The 24,209-nt window shown below is 47.1% G+C and overlaps 1 protein-coding gene across 1 annotated transcript in view; it reads right to left on the bottom strand.

The window, feature by feature from the left end:
• The window catches only part of LOC135810490 (uncharacterized), a 27,256-nt gene extending 3,047 nt beyond the window's left edge, over window positions 1–24,209 (bottom strand). The window contains exons 1-22 of the mRNA XM_065323980.1: window positions 24,201–24,209; window positions 22,717–22,785; window positions 22,091–22,391; window positions 21,282–21,442; window positions 20,558–20,902; window positions 18,746–19,457; window positions 16,431–16,737; window positions 16,103–16,308; window positions 13,742–13,981; window positions 12,891–13,421; window positions 11,440–11,565; window positions 10,802–10,921; window positions 10,204–10,329; window positions 9,516–9,641; window positions 8,750–8,878; window positions 7,613–7,966; window positions 6,820–6,945; window positions 4,957–5,313; window positions 3,778–3,903; window positions 2,427–2,555; window positions 1,124–1,477; window positions 750–926 (exon numbers count right to left, since the gene is read on the bottom strand). Coding sequence (XP_065180052.1) covers window positions 750–926; window positions 1,124–1,477; window positions 2,427–2,555; window positions 3,778–3,903; window positions 4,957–5,313; window positions 6,820–6,945; window positions 7,613–7,966; window positions 8,750–8,878; window positions 9,516–9,641; window positions 10,204–10,329; window positions 10,802–10,921; window positions 11,440–11,565; window positions 12,891–13,421; window positions 13,742–13,981; window positions 16,103–16,308; window positions 16,431–16,737; window positions 18,746–19,457; window positions 20,558–20,902; window positions 21,282–21,442; window positions 22,091–22,391; window positions 22,717–22,785; window positions 24,201–24,209 — 5,131 coding nt within the window. The remainder of the gene's footprint in view (window positions 1–749; window positions 927–1,123; window positions 1,478–2,426; window positions 2,556–3,777; window positions 3,904–4,956; window positions 5,314–6,819; window positions 6,946–7,612; window positions 7,967–8,749; window positions 8,879–9,515; window positions 9,642–10,203; window positions 10,330–10,801; window positions 10,922–11,439; window positions 11,566–12,890; window positions 13,422–13,741; window positions 13,982–16,102; window positions 16,309–16,430; window positions 16,738–18,745; window positions 19,458–20,557; window positions 20,903–21,281; window positions 21,443–22,090; window positions 22,392–22,716; window positions 22,786–24,200) is intronic.

Genomic DNA, 24,209 nt, shown 5'->3' with positions numbered 1-24,209 from the left:
ATTCTTTGCAAGCCTGCAAACTGATGGGAGATGGTGGCAAAGAAGACATTGTCCGACCTGGCAGTGGCAGTACAAGAGTCGTGATCAGCGTATCCAGCAGAGCGTTTGACAGCTGTCTGGAGAGGGATGTGTGCCTGATTCAAAAACATTCTTGAAACACAGAGTAATGTAGTGACACACGGGTCACGCTGCCCACGTTCCTCCAAGTGCCAAACGGACAGCCACGACTGTCCCTTTCCCATCGCTGCCGTACGCCAAGCGGAGAAAGCAAGAGATACTCTACGCCAGCAGCTATGCAGACCAGCGAATGTCAGCTCAAGTGACATCAGCTCGAGTGATACAGAGCCAGAGTCGGATAAACTAGAGCGTGAGTGCAAGAACGCGCTCCGTCACTGTTTTCTTTAGTACATTTTTTGTACCCTTGCTTCCTTTCTTCGACTTGCTTCATCAGATTCCATCGCTGAATTTTTTTCTTGTGGCAGACAGGAATCCTGTATCATGCTTCTTCACTATGCGTATTGGAAATTTTACAGAGCGGTAAAAAACTCCTGTTCTTAGTTGCGATAGATAAGCGACAATTGCGATGAAACGGACCAAGTATGATCATGTGACCATGATCATTTCACCATGATCATGTGACTATGATCATGTGACTATGATCATGTGACTATGATCATGTGACTATGATCATGTGACTATGATCATGTGACCATGATCAAAGCGCTGCATGCTCTCCAAGTTTCACATACCGCAGTCCTCTCTTGGCCGACATGACCTGATTTCACGAGTACATGTGTCTGGACATTGTTTCCCGAGTCCCGTGGGCGGCAGTGTGATATCGCGTTCGCGCGTCTGGAGCCCATTCAGGCACGTGACAGAGCACGCCGACCACATCGACCAGTTGCCGATGACACAATCTAAGATGTCTAAGATGCAGGACAAGAACAGCAAACAAACCACATCACACATCAACAATGACGGAGAATGGTGCTTCCAGCCGAGGGAGGGGAAAACCCTTCCGGAGTATAGATCAGGGTACTGTCACCCATTGATGGATCGCTATTTGATTTTTGGGTGGATTATACGAAACTTTCTTTCAAAAGAAACCCGTAATGTGACTCACCCTGATCACATGTTGGTGGCGGGTTGTCCCACTGGCCTGTGGGCAGACATTGCAGAGTGTCCGCTCCATTCAGACTGTATCCTGGAGAGCAGTGCAGTCTCCAAACACTGGAGAAACTCGTGTCTGTAGAAGAAGACTGCGTTCTCGGAGATAGTGTTAGCGTAGGACAATGGACAATCTCACAAGTTGGTGACACTGCTAGAGACCACTGTCCACTTTCAAGACATTGTGTTGTCTGATCTCCACTCAGTGTGTAGCCAACATCACAGGAATATACAACAGTCTCACCATATGTATATTCAGTACCACTGATTACACCATGAGTAGGAACTGGAGGCTCTCCACATGATACAGCTGTACACACAAAAAATCCGTGCTTAAAAATCTACTGCTTACAGTACATTCCTAAAATGATGGACTTCTAGCGTTTGGCTATAGTGTGTGTAGACAGAAGGAGAACAGGACAACGACCACTCAAGACTAGACTAGAACAGAACCGGAGCATGCTCTCTTCTATGTGAGTGGCTCATTGCCAAGGGGAACGAGCGGAAAATACGAATAGTGAGTATACAGGTCGTAGAATACATACACCTATTACAGATCAAAATTGAGTTAACAAATTGCAATCCTGTATGGAATACTCTTCCAATTATGTTTCTGAATCTCTCCAAAAAGCAAGCCGTAAAAAGAATAGGATTTAGGCCAGGTTTTTCTGGAAAAGCACTGAATTGGGAAAACCATGAAAATCCAGACAGTTTCACTCCACTTGCAGCAGTACATTGTGCGGTTTGAACCCTGCTATGGAATCATAGCCATTCCGTTCCCCGGGACGCAGGACAAAAAGGACAAGTTTAGTTGTTTACATTATCATATTCTTGTCATGACAGAAACCAGTTACTACGACATGACGGAAAGCAAACTGACTCAAACGGACGAACAAGAAGACTAACAAAAGGACTCCAACATCGCACATGCTCATATCACACATGCACGCGACTAGACAAAGACAGTTTGGGGAATGTCATCACACAGGAAAACAATACATCGTTTCATGGCAATCCCAGTTGAAGTACCTTTTTGGACCCTTTTCAAATTTCAAATTTCGCGGCACAGCACCGTGTACGATAAATCACCAAAAACGGGAGCTCGCCAGAGCCAGAGCCCATCTATTTATGAATGGACTTTAGTCGGGAGGGGAGGGGGGGGGGGGGTAAACCCAGGCAGGAGACGGTAATAGACTTCAGAGAGATCTTTGGTTATACACGCATCCACCATCACAAGAAAAGCAGCACTCCTCTCCTACCTTGGCAAGATTGTGATGACTGGTCAAAGTGATATCCAGTTTGACACGAACACTGGTATGATCCCTGGGTATTCGTACACAGCATGTCTCCAGAACACACCGGACCACTGCCAATACACTCATCTATATCTGCAGTAGCAACAGCATCACAGGAATTAAGTGACAGGACAGGCAGCCATGGTGATTTTGGTGCGTTCACCTCACCAGAAAACACATTCCTGGATTTTTTAATAGGATTTGAGGCACCGGTTTCAGTTCTATTCGCCGCCACCAGAGTCTTTTCGGCATTGGACTCACATGGCCAGCACCGTAGAACGGACAGTAACGAAGTGTGTAGCCTTATCCTTGAAGGACTATCACGCAAAGGATACGACGAGAGCACGCGTACCACTGCACACAGGAATTAGCTAAATGTGCATTAATGTTATTCCCGTAGCTATGCAAAAGACGTTACTTCAGCAACGTCTGGCGTGAAGTAACGTCTGGCGCTAGCCAGGGTCCACACAGCCTTAATTCCATGTTTGTCTGCTTGTGCCATCGGCATGCCTGGCGCCATCCCGTACCGTACCATCAAAGACAGCTGGCCACTATATTCAAATGCAAGATCATAACGTGAAGCAACTTGGAGGAATGAGTATGTATGCAAAGTGTATAAGGGGAATGCATGCAGGGTGGTAGTGCGGGTTCGAATCCTAGGATATGTCTTGAAAAAGAGATAGGAGAAATGAAAAATTTATAACATCCCTATGCTTTTTGCCTAGGTCATTAAGGTGGAAGACGGTGTAGTATTACCCCCAAATGCAAAGAGATAAAACATTTCCACTGGCACACACGCACACATACTGGCACACACGCCTGCCAATGTGTCTTTGCATGCTCACTCTCACGAGCATCCTTTGTTTCAAACTGTTTTGGGTAGCTGAAAGGTTTCGGGAAAGTCGAGAAATCACGTAGAGAGCAGGTGTCTGTGTTTGAGTCTACGGCTTCGCGTGCATTGGGTCCAGATTTCTGCGGGAAGATGAGGTTCTCTATGTTGTGGCATACCCAAATAAAATGCGTTCGGACCTGCTGGGTATCATGCGGATTAGTGCTAAATCAGGAGCGGGAAATTCCCAGTACAGAATCCAAACGATTTGTTTCCGTGAACATGGCACGCAACAGGTCTCTCATACGTTATGAGAATGCGAAGAGCGATCAAGGGATTGTCCACGCCGCATTTGCGTAACGCAGAGCCGAGCACGCCAATTTCTCGACACTTGCCTAACATATTCCCAGTGAGTGCATATCTCTTGTAGGCTCTTGTGCATGGACGTGAATCACATGCAAGCCACAGAAAAGTGCAAACGGGTACCTTGGCATGTCACTTGATCCAGAGCAAGGTTGTAGCCATCTTGACATGCACACTGGAAAGACCCATCCGTATTGATACACAGACCATCACAAGGACTTGTTGGTGAGCTGTTACACTCATCAATATCTGAAACAACAAACATCAAAATGCAACCACTCTCTTACCTCCTGGCAACAATTAAATTAGAACGTAGCGCAAAAATACAGGGTCTGCTTGAGGAAAAGAGATAAGGCCCACAACAAGCTGGTGAAAGACCGAAAATCCCGTTGACTGCATCCATGTTTCCCTCATGCCAGGCCAAACACTCGCAATGCACACTCACATACACACACACAAACACACACACATATATACACACACACACACACACTGTGGCAAGCACACAAGCGCACAAATGGAACCATTGAGCTGGGTGTTGCCATGATTTCTCTTTGAAGACAAACTATATACAATAGCATACTCGGTGAATTAATCCTGCTCATCGAAGACTGTGGGACCATCACATACTTCCCACTGAGGGTACACAAACTTCCATCAGTGTCCCACAAAGGACAAACATGACTGCTGGGCATCAGGCACCATATCACCCTTGCAAATACAGTCGTCCCTCTCTAATCCGGCACCTTTTGCAACGGCATTTTCTGCTGGATAAACAAGGGTGCTGGATTATAAAATCCTGCCCTCCAACCCGGCCCACCTATTAACGTACATGTTTGTGTCGTACGTCAAAACGGAGCGATTTTCTTTGTCATCCAAGTACTTCGTGGAATGCATATCTATAACATACACTTGGGAATACGAGTGCATAGGATATTCCCAAGTGTATGTTACATGTGTTGTGTATGTTACAATGCTCCCTGACGGTATGCGATGTACAACTGCTGGATTAGAAAATCGAATTGTGTACAGTTTGAGTGATTTGTTGCAGAAAATCGCTGCTGGAGGCGGAATTCAAGTGCCGGATAAAGCGTAGAAAATGAACTGAAAAAATCTGTTTTGCCAGAAAGTGTGCTGGTTTGCAAGGGTGCTGGATAAACAAGTGCCGGATTAGAGAGGGACGACTGTACATGTATACATAAAAGCACTTTCATGGTAAACGCACCTTCAACATTTTTCCATTTTATGATCTGAGGTTGAATTTTCACCGCACACACCCTAATAAAAACTACCATAACTCACCCTGATCACATGTTGGTGGCGGGTTGTCCCACTGGCCTGTGGGCAGACATTGCAGAGTGTCTGCTCCATTCAGACTGTAGCCTGGAGAGCAGTGCATTCTCCAAACACTGGAGAAACTCGTGTCTGTAGAAGAAGACTGCGTTCTCGGAGATAGTGTTAGCGTAGGACAATGGACAATCTCACAAGTTGCTGGTGACACCGCTAGAGACCACTGTCCACTTTCAAGACATTGTGTTGTCTGATCTCCACTCAGTGTGTAGCCAACATCACAGGAATATACAACAGTCCCACCATATGTATACTCAGTACCACTGATTACACCATGAGTAGGAACTGGAGGCTGTCCACATGATACAGCTGCAGACACAAACACAAAATTCATCAAATGCACAGCACTCATCTTAACGTTATGTGCAATGCAGTGTGTTGTTCACTGGAGCAGATTACTGCCCAGTTACACACTTTGCCATTCACAGTCCGCTTCTTCCACATAATTATTATCTCGGTATCACGGTTCGGACAGTACGACTTCCATGTTCTAATCCTCCATGTGCCCAATGCTGTACGCAGCACGCTGTTTCATATAGCAGAAACCTCATCGGTCTAAAGTTACATCTTGGCCTATCTGCTCACAGGGAATAGGGGAACGGGAGGTATGCATCGAAGATGGACGTCACCCTTTTGCGGGGCAGGTTGCCTCAGTCATCGTTGGCAGGTACAACCCGTTCTAGTACATTTATGAGTATGACCTCACAAAGTTCATGACTTTTTATGCAGAGCTGGTATCACAGTGTGTACGGCTGTAGTGGACTTGCACCGCAGAACCAAACGGCGGGAAATGGATGCATACGTTCCATTTCCACTTCAAGTTTGGATTTCGTGGGGAAATAAATTGTAGGAGTATGTTACATGTTCATGTTGTCACACAACACCATAACCCTGTGCCAACACCATAACCCTGTACCCACACCATAACCCTGTACCAACAGCATAACCCTGTACCAACAGCATAACCCTGTACCAACAGCATAACCCTGTACCAACACCATAACCCTGTGCCAACACCATAACCCTGTACCAACACCATAACCCTGTACCAACACCATAACCCTGTACCCACACCATAACCCTGCACCAACACCATAACCCTGTACCCACACCATAACCCTGTACCAACACCATAACCCTGCACCAACACCATAACCCTGTGCCAACACCATAACCCTGTACCAACACCATAACCCTGTACCAACACCATAACCCTGTGCCAACACCATAACCCTGTGCAAACACCATAACCCTGTACCAACACCATAACCCTGTGCCAACACCATAACCCTGTGCCAACACCATAACCCTGTGCCAACACCATAACCCTGTACCAACACCATAACCCTGTACCAACACCATAACCCTGTACCAACACCATAACCCTGTGCCAACACCATAACACTGTGTCAACACCATAACCCTGTGTCAACACCATAACCCTGTGCAAACACCATAACCCTGTACCAACACCATAACCCTGTACCAACACCATAACCCTGTACCAACACCATAACCCTGTGTCAACACCATAACCCTGTGCCAACACCATAACCCTGTACCAACACCATAACCCTGTACCATCACCATAACCCTGTACCAACACCATAACCCTGTGCAAACACCATAACCCTGTACCAACACCATAACCCTGTACCAACACCATAACCCTGTGCCAACACCATAACCCTGTGCCCAAGTTCGATGCCATGCCAACAGGTAAGAAGACAAAGTGGAGAAAATAGGCTTATTTGTATGGGTGTGAATGCATGGGTGTAAATCACATGCAAGCCACTGAAAAGTGAAAATGGGTACCTTGGCATGTGACTTGATCCAGAGCAAGGTTGTAGCCATCTTGACACGCACACTGGAAAGACCCATCCGTATTGACACACAGGCCATCACAAGGACTTGTTGCTGAGCTGTTACACTCATCAATATCTGAAGCAACAAACATCAAAATACAACCTCTCTCTCTCTCTCCCTCTCTCTCTCTCTCTCTCTCTCTCTCTCTCTCTCTCTCTCTCTCTCTCTCTCTCTCTCTCTCTCTCTCTCTCTCTCTCTCTCTCTCTCTCTCTCTCTCTCTCTCTCTCTCTCTCTCTCTCTCTCTCTCTCTCTCTCTCTCTCTCTCTCTCTCTACCTCCTTGCAACAATTAAATTGGAACATAATGGAAACATGGTTTGTGCGAGGTAAGTAGATCCAACCTACCACTGGTTGAAGACTGAAAATACTGTCATGGACATTGAAAAGGGAGTGTTCCCCACATTTTGTATCTGAGGCTGACCTCTCGCCGCTCATACCTCGTGTTTTCCTTTGACCTCTACTACGCGAGGTCCCTTTTGGCGCTGTGCTGTGCTCGGGGTTCGCCGCCGCTTATGAATCACCCGCGGACTGCGCAGGTTGCCCTACTTCGCATGCAAAAGTAATATAACCATTTTTCTTCCAAACTTTCTCGGCTTTTTCCTGAACTCTTCCTCCTTGTAGCAAGAAGAAACTGTTGCTCTGTGTTGTGGAGTACGTGCATGAGAGGAAGAGAATAGGAGAAGTCCATCATCAGATCTTGCACCCGACGACACTCGTATTAAAAAAATTGCTACCATGACTCACCCTGATCACATGCTGGTGGCGGGTTGTCCCACTGGCCTGTGGGCAGACATTGCAGAGTGTCTGCTCCATTCAGACTGTAGCCTGGAGAGCAGTGCATTCTCCAAACACTGGAGAAACTCGTGTCTGCAGAAGAAGACTGCGTTCTCGGAGACAGTGTTAGCATGGGACAATGGACAATCTCACAAGTTGGTGACACTGCTAGAGACCACTGTCCACTTTCAAGACATTGTGTTGTCTGATCTCCACTCAGTGTGTAGCCAACATCACAGGAATGTACAACAGTCTCACCATATGTATACTCAGTACCACTGATTACACCATGAGTAGCAACTGGAGGCTGTCCACATGATACAGCTGTAGACACAAAATGAAATCCATCACTTTCACAAAACTCTTCATGAACGTCCATGTACTGAATATGCAGTGTATTGTTTGCTTGGCTAGATTTCGAAATTCATTCAGTATGAGTACTAGCAGTTTGGAAAGTTGGGTTCTGCATACACCATATCCACTGCACTGTGCATAGCGTGCAGAATCGAATAGAGAAGGAGAGTGAAACATAAGTGGCCTGTCCTGCATTAAGATCTTGAAGAATTGCAATAATTGCAAATTCTATTATATAAGCTGTACACATGTAGGATATGGTCGCAGACTGCTTACTTCGGGATTGGCGAGGTTTGGAAGCCAAACATCTTGTGCGATTTTATGCTAGGCACCAGGATGTAACGTTTTGTTATTTCAACAAGGGTTTGGTAGTGTGAAACACACTTCTCGTTACGCAGTACTGCCGTGGTGACTCTAGGACTTCTCAAAACACTAAAATACGAGAACGTTTACGGTGCAAATTTAGTTTAATTTACATCCTGAGAATCCCGTCTGTACTTAACCACATGCAAGAGTATCACAAGAGTGCCACAATAGGAACATTTTCGAATTCAAATTTGGAAGTACGATGTAGAGGTAGCGACTTCAGCAACAATAAAGGAATTGTGTGTTGCTAGTACGTGAGAAATTGTGCTTTCCTTGCCTACTGGACTTGACACTTGACTGACTCTCGCCAGCCGTGCAGACAACATGGGAAGATCTTTGGTTATACACATATCAACCATCACAAGCAAAGCAGCACTCCTCTCCTACCTTGGCAAGATTGTGATGACTGGTCAAAGTGATATCCAGTTTGACACGAACACTGATATGATCCCCGGGTATTCGTGCACAGCATGTCTCCAGAACACACAGGATCACTGCCAATGCATTCATCTATGTCTGCAGTAGCAACAGCATCACAGGAAATAAGGAACAGAACATTCAGCCACGGTAGTTTAGGTGTGTTCGCTTCACAAGAAAACGCATTCCAGGATTATGCGGTTGGAGGAACCAGCTTCAGCTATGGCATGTATTTTTAACAACTTGTATGCCTATGTGGCATGTTGTGTATACCCAGGACTAGTGAATTACTATCAGGAAAGTTTCGTATCCAGGAACCATGCACTAAAGTCTGCTGATGCACAGACGTCTACAGCATGACTTCCTCACGATATGTCATTTAAAAATCTGCACCAAAGACGAGAGGCCGGATGATAAAAGCGAACATTCCCGGCAAAAAAAAACAGTTTCCATTTGTTTCCAATAAACTTTCACTACTGTACTGCAGTTTTGGTGCTGTGCCAAGGCTAAGGGCACAGTGAGCAGACACGTACTGTACATGGAGGATTAACCTAACATATTCCAGTCAGTGCATATCTCTTGTAGGCTTTCAAACAATAATACGAGGACGAAAAAGTGCTTTTACTCCGAGTTTCACGCACTGAGCGATCATCAGAAAACAGTACCCATGTAGCTTTCTGTACATGGGTGTAAATCACATGCAGGCCGCATAAAATTACAAACGGGTACTCAGCACCTTGGCATGTGACTTGATCCACAGCGAGGTTGTAGCCATCTTGACACGCACACTGGAAAGACCCATCCGTATTGACACACAGACCATCACAAGGACTTGTTGGTGAGCTGTTACACTCATCAATATCTGAAACAACAAACATCACAACACAGCTCACCTACTGCTTAGCCACTGGCAACTAAAAGCAAGGACTGAGATTAGGCAAAGATGGAGCAAAGGTATAAAAAGAATACAATGCAAATTGAAAAGGGTACCTATGGATGTGACAAACATGTTCATCCCTGGTATCTGGGTATGAGTACAGCAAGTAACGTTACATTGTAGAGTAACACCAGTCTAGTAAGACGTCCGCTCAAGGGACCATCAAACTGTGATCCCCGTGTACAGGTGGTGTCCTCAGCCAGGGTCATTTGACTGGAGATGACACCCCTTGGTGCTTGTTGTAGTGCCGGGTCCTCGGAGGCAAGCGGTCACCTTATCCAATCTGCCACCTTGACATGTTCTACTGTATTAGTCATGGGAACGAGAATAACACAGCCAATATGCTAACCAGACTTGCACTATGTGCATGCGATTGGTCAGCTGCATTGAAACGGGTCGATGAAGTGTGCAAATAACACATGCATGTGTAGAATCATCAGGCCCTTGAAAGCAGGACTCTGAGCTGTGTGCGAGCATTCACACTTACCGTCACATAGGATAGGCAAGAGCGCGTCCACCTCATAACCAGCCCGACAGGAGCACACCGGCGTGAAGGCTGCATCTTGGCTGCAGAGCTGCTCACAGCCACCACCATTCCGACAGGGCAGAAGTGCTGTGCGAGCAACAGGGAATGGAGAAAGCATTTGGACACTTGAAGCATGGTACATAGCCTTTCCCATGTCAAAATGAAGGATACTTTTTTCTCAGTTTTCATGCATATGCAACCATCAGACTATACCGGCTGCAGAGACCACGCCTTCCTGTGCACGAGCTCGATGTGGGAGTGAATGATTTGGTTTCTGAAAGTGAACATGTTCTATGCAATGGTGTATATGTGCTAATGACCCGGGTATGGGTGAAATAATCATATTAAAAATTTATAATTAACGGCAAAGTATGAAAAGTGCAAGTGCTGCCGGGATCCAAACGGGCTGATGATTTAGTATTTTGGGTGTATTGTCACCCAACCCTGCAAATGTCTGGGTGGGGGGGGGGGGGGGGGGGGTGGGCAAACTGGTACACTGGATCCCCCCCCCCCCCCATGTAGCTATATCCCGCCACCCCTTTAAATCCTTCAGACTTACGTGTACAGTCGGTGGTCCCGTTGAGGATAAAGCCGGCAAAGCAGCCACACACGTATGATCCCACTGTGTTGCGGCATGTCTGGCTGCACTCGTCAGTTTTCAATGAGCATTCGTCAAGGTCTGCCAATGTGTGAGGGTACAAGAACACACAAACACCAAAGACATTTTGCCATCTTTTCACAACTGTCATGGGGTGACAATGGTTGAAATTCAGTTGGACTGCTGCTGAAAGTTCACACCCACTGCTATAGAGCACCAGCACTAGTATTTCGAAGGGACGAAGTTAGGAGTTGCCAAAATTGCCACAAACGTGCCATAACAAGAGATTTTAGTACCTGAACTTGTTGATTTGCTGGACGGTGGAATGATTCTAAGCTAGTCCAGTATGTGTGATATGCTACGCTTACACATCCATGAAGAGTTTTAGGGGGATGTGCTATAGACTCAAGTGATTGCAATTGCAACACAACTAAGGTTTCCAATAGAGGTGGATGTGTAACACTTCAATATAATCCTGCACGCCCTCACACACTACATAGTGAATGCCCTGCACATGCCTATGACAAGACAAAGAAACCTAGTGACGCACTCTGCCATTGGACGCAGTACACATAAAATTGCTGGAGGTACGGCCTTACCATCACACTCTACATCATCAGCAGCCAGCTGAAATCCGCTGTTGCACGCACACTGGTAGCTACCCTGTGTATTGACACATTGCTGTGTACATGGAGATGGACTGATGTCTTTACACTCGTCCAGGTCTGGAATAACACAGCCGCCGGGAACACCGGAAAGGCAACAGTGAAAAGACGGTGTGTGCGTTCGATTACGCCCTTGAATCGCGGTTCATGGGCGTAATCTTATCCATACAAGTCATTTGATTTTCATGTCGTGAGCCCTGGAATCGGTCTGTAATCGATTCATCCTATTTACACGGGGTGATGAGAATAGCCAGGGGCAATTCTTGAATGGATTCAAGATGGATTCGTGGGCAAAATTGAACGCGCTCAGTGTGCATGCAAACCAGGCCATCACTAACCAGGCCATCACTAACCAGGCCATCACTAACCAGGCCATCACTAACCAGGCCATCACTAACCAGGCCATCACTAACCAGGCCATCACTAACCAGGCCATCACTAACCAGGCCATCACTAACCAGGCCATCACTAACCAGGCCATCACTAACCAGGCCATCACTAACCAGGCCATCACTAACCAGGCCATCACTAACCAGGCCATCACTAACCAGGCCATCACTAACCAGGCCATCACTAACCAGGCCATCACTAACCAGGCCATCACTAACCAGGCCATCACTAACCAGGCCATCATTAACCAGACCATCACTAACCAGGCCATCACTAACCAGGCCATCACTAACCAGGCCATCACTAAGAGATGGGAAAGGCTCAAGGACAGCGCATGCAAACCAGGCCATCACTAAGAGATGGGAAAGGCTCAAGGACAGCGCATGCAAACCAGGCCATCACTAAGAGATGGGAAAGGCTCAAGGACAGCGGACTAATTTTGAGCAAGCACGAAGGACACAGTGCACTGTACATGTCCTTTCGTCTTCCAAAACATGTTTTCAAGTGCACCAGGGTAGGCACTGTTACTGGGGCTGTGCCAATGTTCATGCACGAGTGAACAAAAGGAAACCCAGCCATCCATTGGAGCTCTGCCCTCCATGCTAACGTGATACATAGAGGACGATAATGATAGGGCCAATGCGTTGGCCTAAACTGTGACTCAAACGATTACAATACCTAGCTAGCCTGCTTCTTTTCTGCCCACAGGGCATGTGTTCATTGTCACACAGGACAAAACCTGAGACGGACGTACAAGGAAATCACCTACCAGCTATACAATGCGCCATGCAGGAGTGTAAGTGCCAGCAAAAGACACACTAGGGGAGAAACATGCCAACAGGCACCTAAAGTGTGCTATCAGTAAACAGTTCACTTACTGCTATGTCTAGTAATATTATGACTCCCTTCATTGTCATCATTCATATTGTGCATGCGTAGGAAATACATGGTCTCTTTTGCCTTGACAGACTCTGAGGGTGAGACACAACACTTACCGAAGCAGCCTACTCCATCTCCCGAGAATCCCGGCGGACAGGCAGCACATTGAAACCCGGTGGCTGGAGCAGGCCGGTCTACGCAAGGCACACCGCCGGAACATGGTTGATACGCTGCCCGACAGCCGTCGCGGTCCAACTGGCAGTAATCGCCGTCATACGCCGGTGGACACTCACACGTGTATATGTGTGTACGCGCCGAGCTCAGTTTGGAGGTCTCGTTTGTACACACGCCGTGGTCGCAGTCACAGATGAAGACGATCGGGCGGATAAGCACAACACGGCCATCCCCGTCAAACACAACGCATTGAATCGATGTGGCGGGACTGTTCCGTTTCAGTGCAAATACATACCTGTTGTTGGCGTTGTCTTCGTTGAGTACTTGAAAGGAGGAGTTGTCGCGATCAACCCACACCGACGTGAAGTTCTTCCCACCATCTATTCCCGCAAGCTCAGGCAGGTCAATGTTGCAGATACCTCGCATGCACCTGATTGTAGGGGTAGCGGTTCGGACAGGAAAAGGCCCATCGTCTACATCAAACACACGGGACATGCCAAAGCACACACACATACGGCCAAGTAGATGAATTGAACTGAATTGCCTGAAAACCAGCATCAAGAACACATTCCTCGAAAGCAGAGTATTATAATCATGCAGTGGAAAAATCTAAGGAATCTCTTCACAGGTTCTATGGGCAGTTCACGCATATAGGACACAGCAGAGTTCAATAACATCAGATAATGCAGCAGTGACATCCGCTCGCAGATCTATGAACCCTGCTATTGAACTAAAGCACGTTGACACATTGGCAACGAGACAAGACAGACTGCCAGACTTGGAGTGCACTTACTTGCGTCTTTATCTTTCTGCCCTTCGTCATCGACTATTTTGATAATAGCTTTCGTCCGTTGAAGGTCACCTGTGACGTTTGCCAGTTTCTGGCACAGCATATCATTGCCACACACTTCCTTAGCCTTATCCAAGAAATCATCCGCTTTAGGTACAGTGGGAACAATGGGTGCGCTTGAAGGGGGATCCCCTAAGCACCTAGGGTCTGACACCACTTGTAGTTCATTACACTGAAGGCGCCCTGGAAATGAGAGAAAAGGAATCCGAAAAAGCTTGGCTTGATGCCCGTGGCGTTGAGATTAGATCACTTCATTGCATACGATGAGGGCCTGAGGACTTGCTTTATATACTTCCTCTGCGTCATCGAAATTGTCGCAGTTTGACTAGTGACTTGTCACTTGTTACTGACAACTCCATAAGCTAAGCCATTCAAAACTTATTACACAGTATGATAGTCTGACGACTAAAGTAACGTTCCAGGACAGTTGGACTGAGAGTTTTCATGCAGAGATGAAGTCCTCGTCGCCGCTGATGTCAATGGACGCAAAAATATCGTTCCGAAATATTTCAAGGAAGGTTGAAAGTTGGTCGCGCCTCATCTCAAACGCTTTGACGTTCTCCACAAGACAAGAGCTGCTATGCATGTCGTCTGCTAGCTCTGGATGATTTCTACTTCACCACCAACGAAGCCTAGTAAGAATACACGATCATTGCGAGGTCGGTTGATTACCGTCGGCGGAATCACCTCGATCTTGAAATGAACTTTTTTTAGCCGTGGCATGCCCATTTATTTTAGCTGTGTGGTCACAGCTCGTGCAGGTAAGTGTACTATCACGTCCAGCGCGCCCTCTTTTTCAGCATCACTAGTATACCATGGTACGGCACCTAGTACCTGCGCGTGCATCACTACCTAGCACTACGTGCAGAGTCTACATGGCTCTTGCAGGTACAATCATGTACTGAGTGTCTCAGCCAGAGCGACAAATTTTATCGCTGTTGCAGGCATTTAGTTTGCTGACCTCTCGATGTTTCTCCAAGCGCTGCCACTTGTTCCACGAAGTCATTCTCACCCCAGCTAAGGTAAAACAGTGATGAGGCTTGAGTGAATGGCCATAAGCACGAGAAATGTGCAGGCTGCAACGCCTGACTGATCTCAGCGAGTCGAAATTACCATCGCAGCGACATCAGCGAAGAAATTGCGTCTAGTTCAAAAATTTCAGCTTCCAATAACAGAAAATAGAACTTTGCCGTCACCCTATACTGATGATTATCACCTATGTCCGATTCCTTGCCTCTGGTACGAGTGCTGGTGAGTAAACACCCTGTTTTATATCAAGAGTCAAACTGCGACAATTTCGATGACGCGGAGGAAGTAATTATTATCACTTGTCCCATCGCCCCGACCACTCACGTACCTATGCATGCACACACACTCACGTGCACACACACACACTGACACACATACACACATACATATACACACACATATACACACTTGTAGCACTTGTACTTGTTGCTCACTGCCAAAACTGGTCACGTGGGTCTCCCCGGGAGAGGGGAGAGAGACTCCAAAGGAATCTTAAAAAGATGACTCAACTGGCTATTGAACCGCCCAACGGCCGACACCCCCTGAAATCCCCAAAACTCTGGGTGGACTTGAAAATGATCCCACTTATGGGCTCACCACACCTCAGTAAGTGGGTGAGGACAAGGTGCAGAAAAAGGATTGACGGCATCAGGGTATCCGTCCTGGGATCCAACTGCAGTTACCCCTGCCCCCAGTGAAGGTAATACTTGCTACTAGTGTGGGTGGCTAAATCAGAGTGGATCTGATCTAAGCGTCACTAGCATCATTGATTACACAAGAGTTAATCTAGCCAGAAGCAGTCCATGGTTAACAGGTATGTATACTTCAAATAGAAAGTAACCTGAAATCAACAAAGGTGGCAGATACAACAATACACCTTCAAGCAGCCGAGCCTGTTGGCAACAGACCCAACACAATCAGGCAACCGGACTAGCTGGCACACACACACACACACACACACACACACACACACACACACACACACACACACACACACACACACACACACACACACACACACACACACACACATACATTGACACACACACGCACCCACACACAAACACATTCACACATTAACACAAAAACCATATTAAACCCAACTTGCCCTTATTCAACCAAAACCAATGCTTGTAATATATTTCTCAACTTCTGATTCCCCAAAGGAACTCACCGGAGAAACTCTGGAAGATCACCAAAATCCCTTGATCGCAAGAAGATGAAATTAGATGGGGGGGGGGGGGGGGGAGTACATGTTAGCAATCTCGCACTTACATTGAGCAATATGCGGTGCAGACCTTGTTGCAGAAACCAATGCTCCCTTTCTTGTTGAAGACAAAGTACTACCACAGAGGAGACCACCAGTACAGTTCAGAGATGCTTGTGGTACACTAACAGATGTCCTGATGGAATTTCCCGGCTGGATCACGGAAAAGTCTGAAGTTAATCCGTTGTCGAATACAATCCGTTGTCGAATACCACTTTCCCATGAGTGCGATTAACAATGACGATACTAAGGCCCTTGTGGCTGCAGATCCCAACTGGGGGATTTTTCGTGTCATTGCCTAGTGAATGATTGACGCGATGACAGTTTCGGCCCCACTGCAAGCACTCCACTGTGATATTCTCATCCTCATCGGAGTAGACTCGGATGACTTTATTCGTCAGCGGCATGCCATTCACGCTGAACACCAGCGTCCCATTGTCTGACACGTCAACCACTACAGTGTCCGCATCCTCAGCCGTCAACCCCACGCCCGTAACACCTGGCACTGCCCCGGGGCTGGCTTGCGCAGACACAGCCTCAATGCGAAGATCCCCAGGTGCACGCAGCAGAAGGAACGCACCCGGTGCGTCCACCAAGAACTGCCCACTGTTCACAGCCTGAGCCAGCGGCAAGGCAGCAAATCCTGCAGAAATGTCGGAAATTGTACACACAACCAAGCCTCTCGGTAATAGATCACAAATATTACAGGCAACCATGAAATAATTTTGGAACTAGGTCATATCACTTTGTGCTCCAAGACTATTTTTTGTAGTCAAATGGAAGTACACAGTGTGCATGAATCAAGGGACCGGGAAACCTCTCTTCATGTTAAAGGAGAAGTTAAGGCAAAAATTAAAATTTCACCAGTTGTAGTCTTGGGGGTGCTGAGTCGAATGGTCTTGGTCCGAGAAAGCTGAGACGCTCCCTTCCTACTTGAATCCCAATCGAACTCGCGCACTTCCACCGAAACTGGGTGACTGCGCCCTACTAGATGGGGATTTGTATGCAAAATGTCACTAAAAGCGCCATTTCGTTCTTATAAAAGCACGGATGACCGCGATTGGCCCATATGTTGTAGTCTTTTGGACGCTGAGTCGACTGGTTTTGGTCCGAAAAGGCTGCGATGCAGCGTTCCTCCTTTATTCCCAATCGAACATGGTTGAACAAGCGGTCACGTGCTCCTGCGTAAACCAGTCACCTGGTCACCGTGCCTGCAGGGTACAACTTACTAGCCTGTTTGACCTTTTTTGGATGCAGTCCTGTCACTCGAGTTGAACTCGAGTTGAACCTTGGTGTGAAAGTTGTCGCCTGCTGGGGTGCCGACCAGGTGATTTGGGCACCCATGAGCACGTGACCACTTGTTCAACCATGTTCGATTGGGAATAAAGGAGGAACGCTGCATCGCAGCCTTTTCGGACCAAAACCAGTCGACTCAGCGTCCAAAAGACTACAACATATGGGCCAATCGCGGTCATCCGTGCTTTAATAAGAACGAAATGGCGCTTTTAGTGACATTTTGCATACAAATTGCCATCTAGCAGGGCGCAATCACCCAGTTTCGGTGGAAGTGCGCGAGTTCGATTGGGATTCAAGTAGGAAGGGAGCGTCTCAGCTTTCTCGGACCAAGACCATTCGACTCAGCACCCCGAAGACAACAACTGGTGAAATCTTTAATTTTTGCCTTAAAGGGGAAGTTAAGGCAAAAATTAAAATTTCACCAGTTGTAGTCTTCGGGGTGCTGAGTCGAATGGTCGTGGTCCGAGGAAGCTGAGACGCTCCCTTCCTACTTGAATCCCAATCGAACTCGCGCACTTCCACCGAAACTGGGTGACTGCGCCCTACGAGATGGGGATTTGTATGCAAAATGTCACTAAAAGCGCCATTTCGTTCTTATAAAAGCACGGATGAGATGGCCCATGTGTTGTAGTCTTTTGGACGCTGAGTCGACTGGTTTTGGTCCGAAAAGGCTGCGATGCGGCGTTCCTCCTTTATTCCCAATCGAACATGGTTGAACAAGCGGTCACGTGCTCCTGCGTACACCAGTCACCTGGTCACCGCGCCTGCAGGGTGCAACTTACTAGCCTGTTTGACCTTTTTTGGGTGCAGTCCTGTCACTCGAGTTGAACCCGAGTTGAACCTTGGTGTGAAAGTTGTCACCTGCTGGCGTGGTGACCAGGTGATTTGGGCACCCAGGACCACGTGACCGCTTGTTCAACCATGTTCGATAGGGAATAAAGGAGGAACGCTGCATCGCAGCCTTTTCGGACCAAAACCAGTCGACTCAGCGTCCCAAAGACTACAACATATGGGCCAATCGCGGTCATCCGTGCTTTTATAAGAACGAAATGGCGCTTTTAGTGACATTTTGCATACAAATCCCCATCTAGTAGGGCGCAGTCACCCAGTTTCGGTGGAAGTGCCAAGTTCGATTGGGATTCAAGTAGGAAGGGAGCGTCTCAGCTTCCTCGGACCAAGACCATTCGACTCAGCACCCCGAAGACTACAACTGGTGAAATTTTAATTTTTGCCTTAACTTCCCCTTTAACTTCCCCTTTAACTACCACTCGTCCAAAGTGAAAAAAATTCTCCCGAAAATCTTTTTTTTTAAATGCAGATGCAGCAGCAACAAGAGTCCTGGTTACACGACATACCGAAGTACTGTGGTTCATATCCAGTACAGGTCTTGCTCGGACGTTTCTCCCAAAACAGAGGACAAAGTGCCTCGTCCTTACAGCACCATTGATACGGCAATGTCTCCTGGGAGCTGACCGTAATCGGCTCATAGCTCAGCCAGGAGAAGCGTACCGAGTTACCGCCATCAGGTGCACCTTCAATAAATGCACCCTGACCAGGCTGCTGGGTGCGGTAACAGCACTCCTGAGAAGATCCGTTAACAGAAGGAACACTATTCTGGAAGCACATTCTTGGAAGGAGTTTTTTAAGTTGTTCAAACCTCGGGTCAGCTCTGGCCTGCTTCAAGGTACATGGACAGGGGTCTAGATGTTGAAGCCAGGTTGTAGGCTCCGGCTGAGAGGCATACCATGTCAGACAACGTTGCCTGGGTCCAGAGAAAGTGTTGGCATTGTACAGTTTATACACGTACATAGCTCCTGCACTGCCAGACGGAAGGAGATTGGGATCAGAAGTGTTCACTCTGTTATCAATGTGAGCAATTCTGAATGTCCCAGACCGACTGTCTACATGATTCCGTGTTGGTGTCGAATATCCAGACACTGCATGTCCAAACTTGGCATATGGATCAAGTGTAGCAGGAACAGACCACTGAATAGAATTTGGGTCATAGATGTATATGGCGTATGAGCGGAGTCCATCAGAAGCTAAGACACCTTGGAATGTGTTGTACTGAGTAGGGGAACAAGAACAAGAACACAAGCACAACACACCTATGCGGACTGGGTGAAGAACCCAGCTGCTGAAACTAAAGAGGACTGGAGTTGATTGCATACAGAAAGCATCTCTTGAAATTTGACTTGTTGCTCAAACGCTATAATTGTGATATTCATGAGTTTGAGGGAGTTCAAATGAAAGCAACAATAGGTATAGGAATCAACTTCAATCAAGTTACTGTATCCCCGCCCCTAGAGCATCCCATCACTTCCAAGCCCCCGTCCCACCACCATCACCATCTTGTTATCTCATCTCATTTGGGAAAGGAGCACAATTGTGCAATCGTGATCAGTACGTGAGATGTTTAGTGTAAGTTGCCAGAGTTGACATACACACTAACCCAAATAACTTGAATTTTGTTCAGTCTACAAGCTTTGTTATAATGCGTTCAAAACCTCCTTGCTTCCGTCAAATTTAGTGGTGTCTGCAAAAGAAGTAAAATACAGGAGCAAGACAAGGACTATCTCTCATTGCAAGAAGTCAAGACTTCCTTCCCGCTTTCGAAATGAGAATAGGGTTGGTCTTGCTTGTGTTTTGTTATTGCCAAAGAAGCTCCACAACTTCGTGCGCTCCCTGACACATGGAGCCTGTGGATCTCACAAGGGATAGATTTCACATCCAAGAAAGCTACCACTCTGCACGGGGAAAGTCCTGACAGTGGAGCCTTCTGATCCAAGCACTTCGGAACCAAAGGGTACCCTTATCTTACGTCCATGCTCACTGAACAAACGGAAATTATACAAATTGTGATAAGGGAGCGTCAACAATATGGCATATGATGTTACTGTTAGGCAAAAGTGATTAGATGTTGTAGCATATTTAGGATGCCCTGAAGACCAAAGTGCCCGAGAATCCTGTGTCCGCAGGTATGAGCACACACGCACGCACACACGCGCGTGCAAGCACGCACCCACGCACACACACGCACACACACACACACACACACACACACACACAGAACACACACACACACACACACACATGCTCAGTCGGTGTATATCTAACGTTACAACCCCATCCAACATAGCAATGATGACACTGAGAAGACAACTTACCAGCTGATACTGATACCGGCTAGGGTAAGGTGTGATTCTCTCCCAGGTGACTACTGCGCCCCATGTTGGGGTGAATTGGAATGATGGACCAGCTAGCCTTTCCTTAGCTACGACAATGCTCTCAATATCTTGCAGCATATCCCTGTCTGAGGGAGCTCCTCGTTCGTAGAAGTGATACCAGACGTGGGATCTCTGGCCGTCTGGGAGAGTTCTAGAGTACCTGTTGTCAGCAGACGACCAGTAGGGTGCCAGCATCGTTGGTTGGGTTGCCCACTGTCCTGGGAACACCTGAGGATGTCGGATGGATTGGTCTCGATCAAACAGGATCAGTCCATTCTCACAGATCTGCAGGGGGCGGGGGAGGGAGGGGGGGGGGGAGGGAGAGAGGGCAAACAGGAAAGGGCATAACACTGTTAGTTTGGCAGTGAGCTGGAGACGTTTGCAGCACAAAATTCACTACTAATTTTGTATTCTTAGGACCGGTAGATAATGGCTGGGCTCATCATCTGGGCTTAGAAGTTATAGTCGTACTTTCATCACTTTGACCAAGTGAATTACATGTACATGCCTTCAGCTGCTGTGGTTTGTCATGTGGGGCGTCACAGTCCGCCAAACAAATGAAAACCTGCTTCCCACGCCCCTGCCCTCAGGCGGACAATGCATGTTCCAAGTCAAATGAATGCCAGTGGTAAAATTATATCTACGCTCGTAACTATCAGCTCACTGTCACGCCTGAGTGCTGGTTGCCCCACAGTGGATATCCATTGGAAGCGGTTGCCAGGCGCTGGCTGTGACAAGACAGACCATCACCCAATGTCAGCTGATTGTCATTCTCGGACTTGCCATAAGGTAGCATCAGAGGGACATCTTTTGGTTTTTCGCCAACTGTGGGTGGGTGGAAGGAGATAGACACACACACGCACAGAGAATGACAGAGCACTCCATTTTATTATATTTGGTATCATCCACAAGACTCTAACACACTCTTTTAAAAGAGTTGCTAATAAACGGCAAGGAGACGATGTTGCCTTGTACAACTTTTCTGCGATGTGTTTCGCTATGCTTCAGTGATGCCATATTGCCACAGGGCTTATGCATCCGGTTTTTTCCCCTCGTCACTCCATCCGTTGGAGCGATGGGTTTGCTCTGTTCAGGCAAATATATTTGGTGGTGCCAAGTGGCCTTGCATCATTGCCTATTTCTGGAATCCGCGTGCATACCTTTTTCATTCCCGTTATTTTGTTCTCAGTCCTTCCTTCTAGATTTCTCTAGTTATCTGGTTCACACCTGCCTTCTGCCCACCACCCCTCAATATGTATGGTGTTGCTCTTGTTGTCTATGTCTCTCTGTATGCCAGTAATTGTGAAGCTGGATTTGGCCATTTCTATGGCGATCGCTCGGGAAATCTGCATGAAGTTGGCAGAATTGTGGAGTTTGTGCCGTGTGATTGGGGCTTTACACAAGCATGTGTTTTTGAAAAGCACACTTTGTACAGATGTCAGGTACTATTAGAGCTTGCACACTTTGACTTACTGGTATGGTCAGTGACAAACTGCCACACAGAAGTGTCAGTGAGTCCTTCGGATGGAACACCACCGCCAACACAGCTTTGTGTGCCTACGACCACTCCTGAATCCAGGGTGATGGCATACCTCTGACCAACCTTCAGCCTCTCTGGAATGGAGAATGTCAATCGGTAGTGGCTGTCATGTGTCGGGTGCTGCTCAACAAGTACGCTCTTAGAGGTTGAGGCAACAAGAGATAACACACGAGTTGTCCTAGAGCCATTCACCTCTGAGATGTGGATCTTGGCCTGGTTGTTGGACTTGAAAACCTGAGAAGCAGCAGAAAGCAGATTTAGACCATGCATCTGACTGTTGTGTGGTGTAGTTTTACAGAGTTAAAAGCTGGTCCTAATATTATAATAATGTAACTTCGATCCACCCCCTGTCTTAATCAATCTGTCTTAATCCTGTCTTAACACTTGTTGAAAAGTGAAAATTCAAAAGGTGGCTTCAAAACTTGCCCAAGTTCCCGTCCTTGCTGTGTGCGGCTCAAATGTTGGTATTATCATCTTGTCTGTGTAAAGAAGGGACTAAAGACAGGTAGGAAGATTAGCAATTGGGTGTTGTACTTCAATCTATTCATCCGTCACTCACCTGCTGATTGAAGTCGACTGAGAATGATGCGTAGTAGTGAGGAACTGTGGCTGATGTCGCAATGCTGGGCTGCGTAGTGCCAGGAACAATTAGCGGTGAAGAAGCTGCATGGGAAAGGGCCAGGGTGTATACCTCTTACTGATGGTGAGTGCATGAAAAAGTACAGGGCCTCAACCAAATGTGTACACGTGCCAGGCCACGACACCCTGCACTATTGTGCACAGAATGTTGACACTGATGACATGCAAATGAAATTCACATGGGCCATGATGCATCTGCGTTAGCTCCAAATCGTGGCCAAACCAGACTCCAGACTAAGTGCTTCTAGTACTTGAAAGGCAAATAGCTTACCCCCGGCCATTAGAGTGACACACCGCTGCTCTGATGCTTGCCTGCATCAAAGGGCAAATATGAAAGTGCAAGACAGCCTCATGAAACACCATAATAGCCTTCCACATGCAATAGTCAACTCCACTGGTGTAATAGGTGTATGTATGCTACTCACTATTCGTATTTCCCGCTCGTTCCCCTTGGCAATGAGCACTCACATAGAAGAGCGCATGCTCCAGTTCTGTTCTGTAGTAGTCTAGTCTTGAGTTGTCGTTGTCCTGTTCTCCTTCTGTCTACACTCTTATCGAATACTTCTATAAACTATCCAATCATATAAACCCTTGTGTTCCGGTGTGAGGGGCATCATTAGCCGGGAGCAGCTAACACTGGTGGCAGCGGAAAACGTCCACCACTACATCGCTGGCGAAGTATGTACGCCTTCGGAGATCGCCGACTATGAAGTACCACGAAGGCCCACGCAAGTGAAACCATATCCTCATCCACTCTCTTCGTCAATATTTTCCTTTCTGCATTGTGTTTCTTTCTGCTCGTCGTTTTCTTGTTGCATGCATTGTTTACCATGGTTTACAGTCCATAGGTCAAGCATTGGCGCCAACCTGTCTGGCCAAACATTTTCGGAACATTTTCTGTGTCCGTGTTTTGTGCATACTGGCTGCTGTCTAGTATCTTGTTAGGATATCTGCTAGCTGGGTAGTAGAGTCTAGCTACACTGTGTCCGTAGAGTAGTTGCCTATTTGGAATTGTCTCTGCCAAATTTAGTTGTTTGCCGCTACGCACGATAGGTTACGTAATAGATTTAGAATTAGATCGATATACCGCGAGGCGTCGATCGAGTCCACGGGAAATTTTTGCAGATAAATTTTTTTTTCGAAAATTCAAAAATACAAAAACAATTTTTTTTCACAATGGGCCGTTCAGCGAAATCCAAGAGACAAGAAAAGCTAGAGCGTAGCTTCGCTGAAGCTGGCTGTGACATGAGCATTGCTGAAGAGCGCGAGAGTTCGCCGGTACAAGGGTTGTCCCATCGTTTTCGTTTGCCGGACACAGACACACCACATGCACGTCCACTGCCGAAGCCGGTCTTGCTTCCTGAGACATTCGGAAATCAGCCAGGCCAAGATTTCACCACGTACATGAGGCAT

This window comes from Sycon ciliatum, chromosome 2, assembly GCF_964019385.1.
Source record: "Sycon ciliatum chromosome 2, ocSycCili1.1, whole genome shotgun sequence".
Classification (NCBI taxonomy): Eukaryota; Metazoa; Porifera; class Calcarea; order Leucosolenida; family Sycettidae; genus Sycon; species Sycon ciliatum.
The sequence above is the reverse complement of the archived record's forward strand: the minus strand, read 5'-3'. Positions and strand labels throughout refer to the sequence as shown.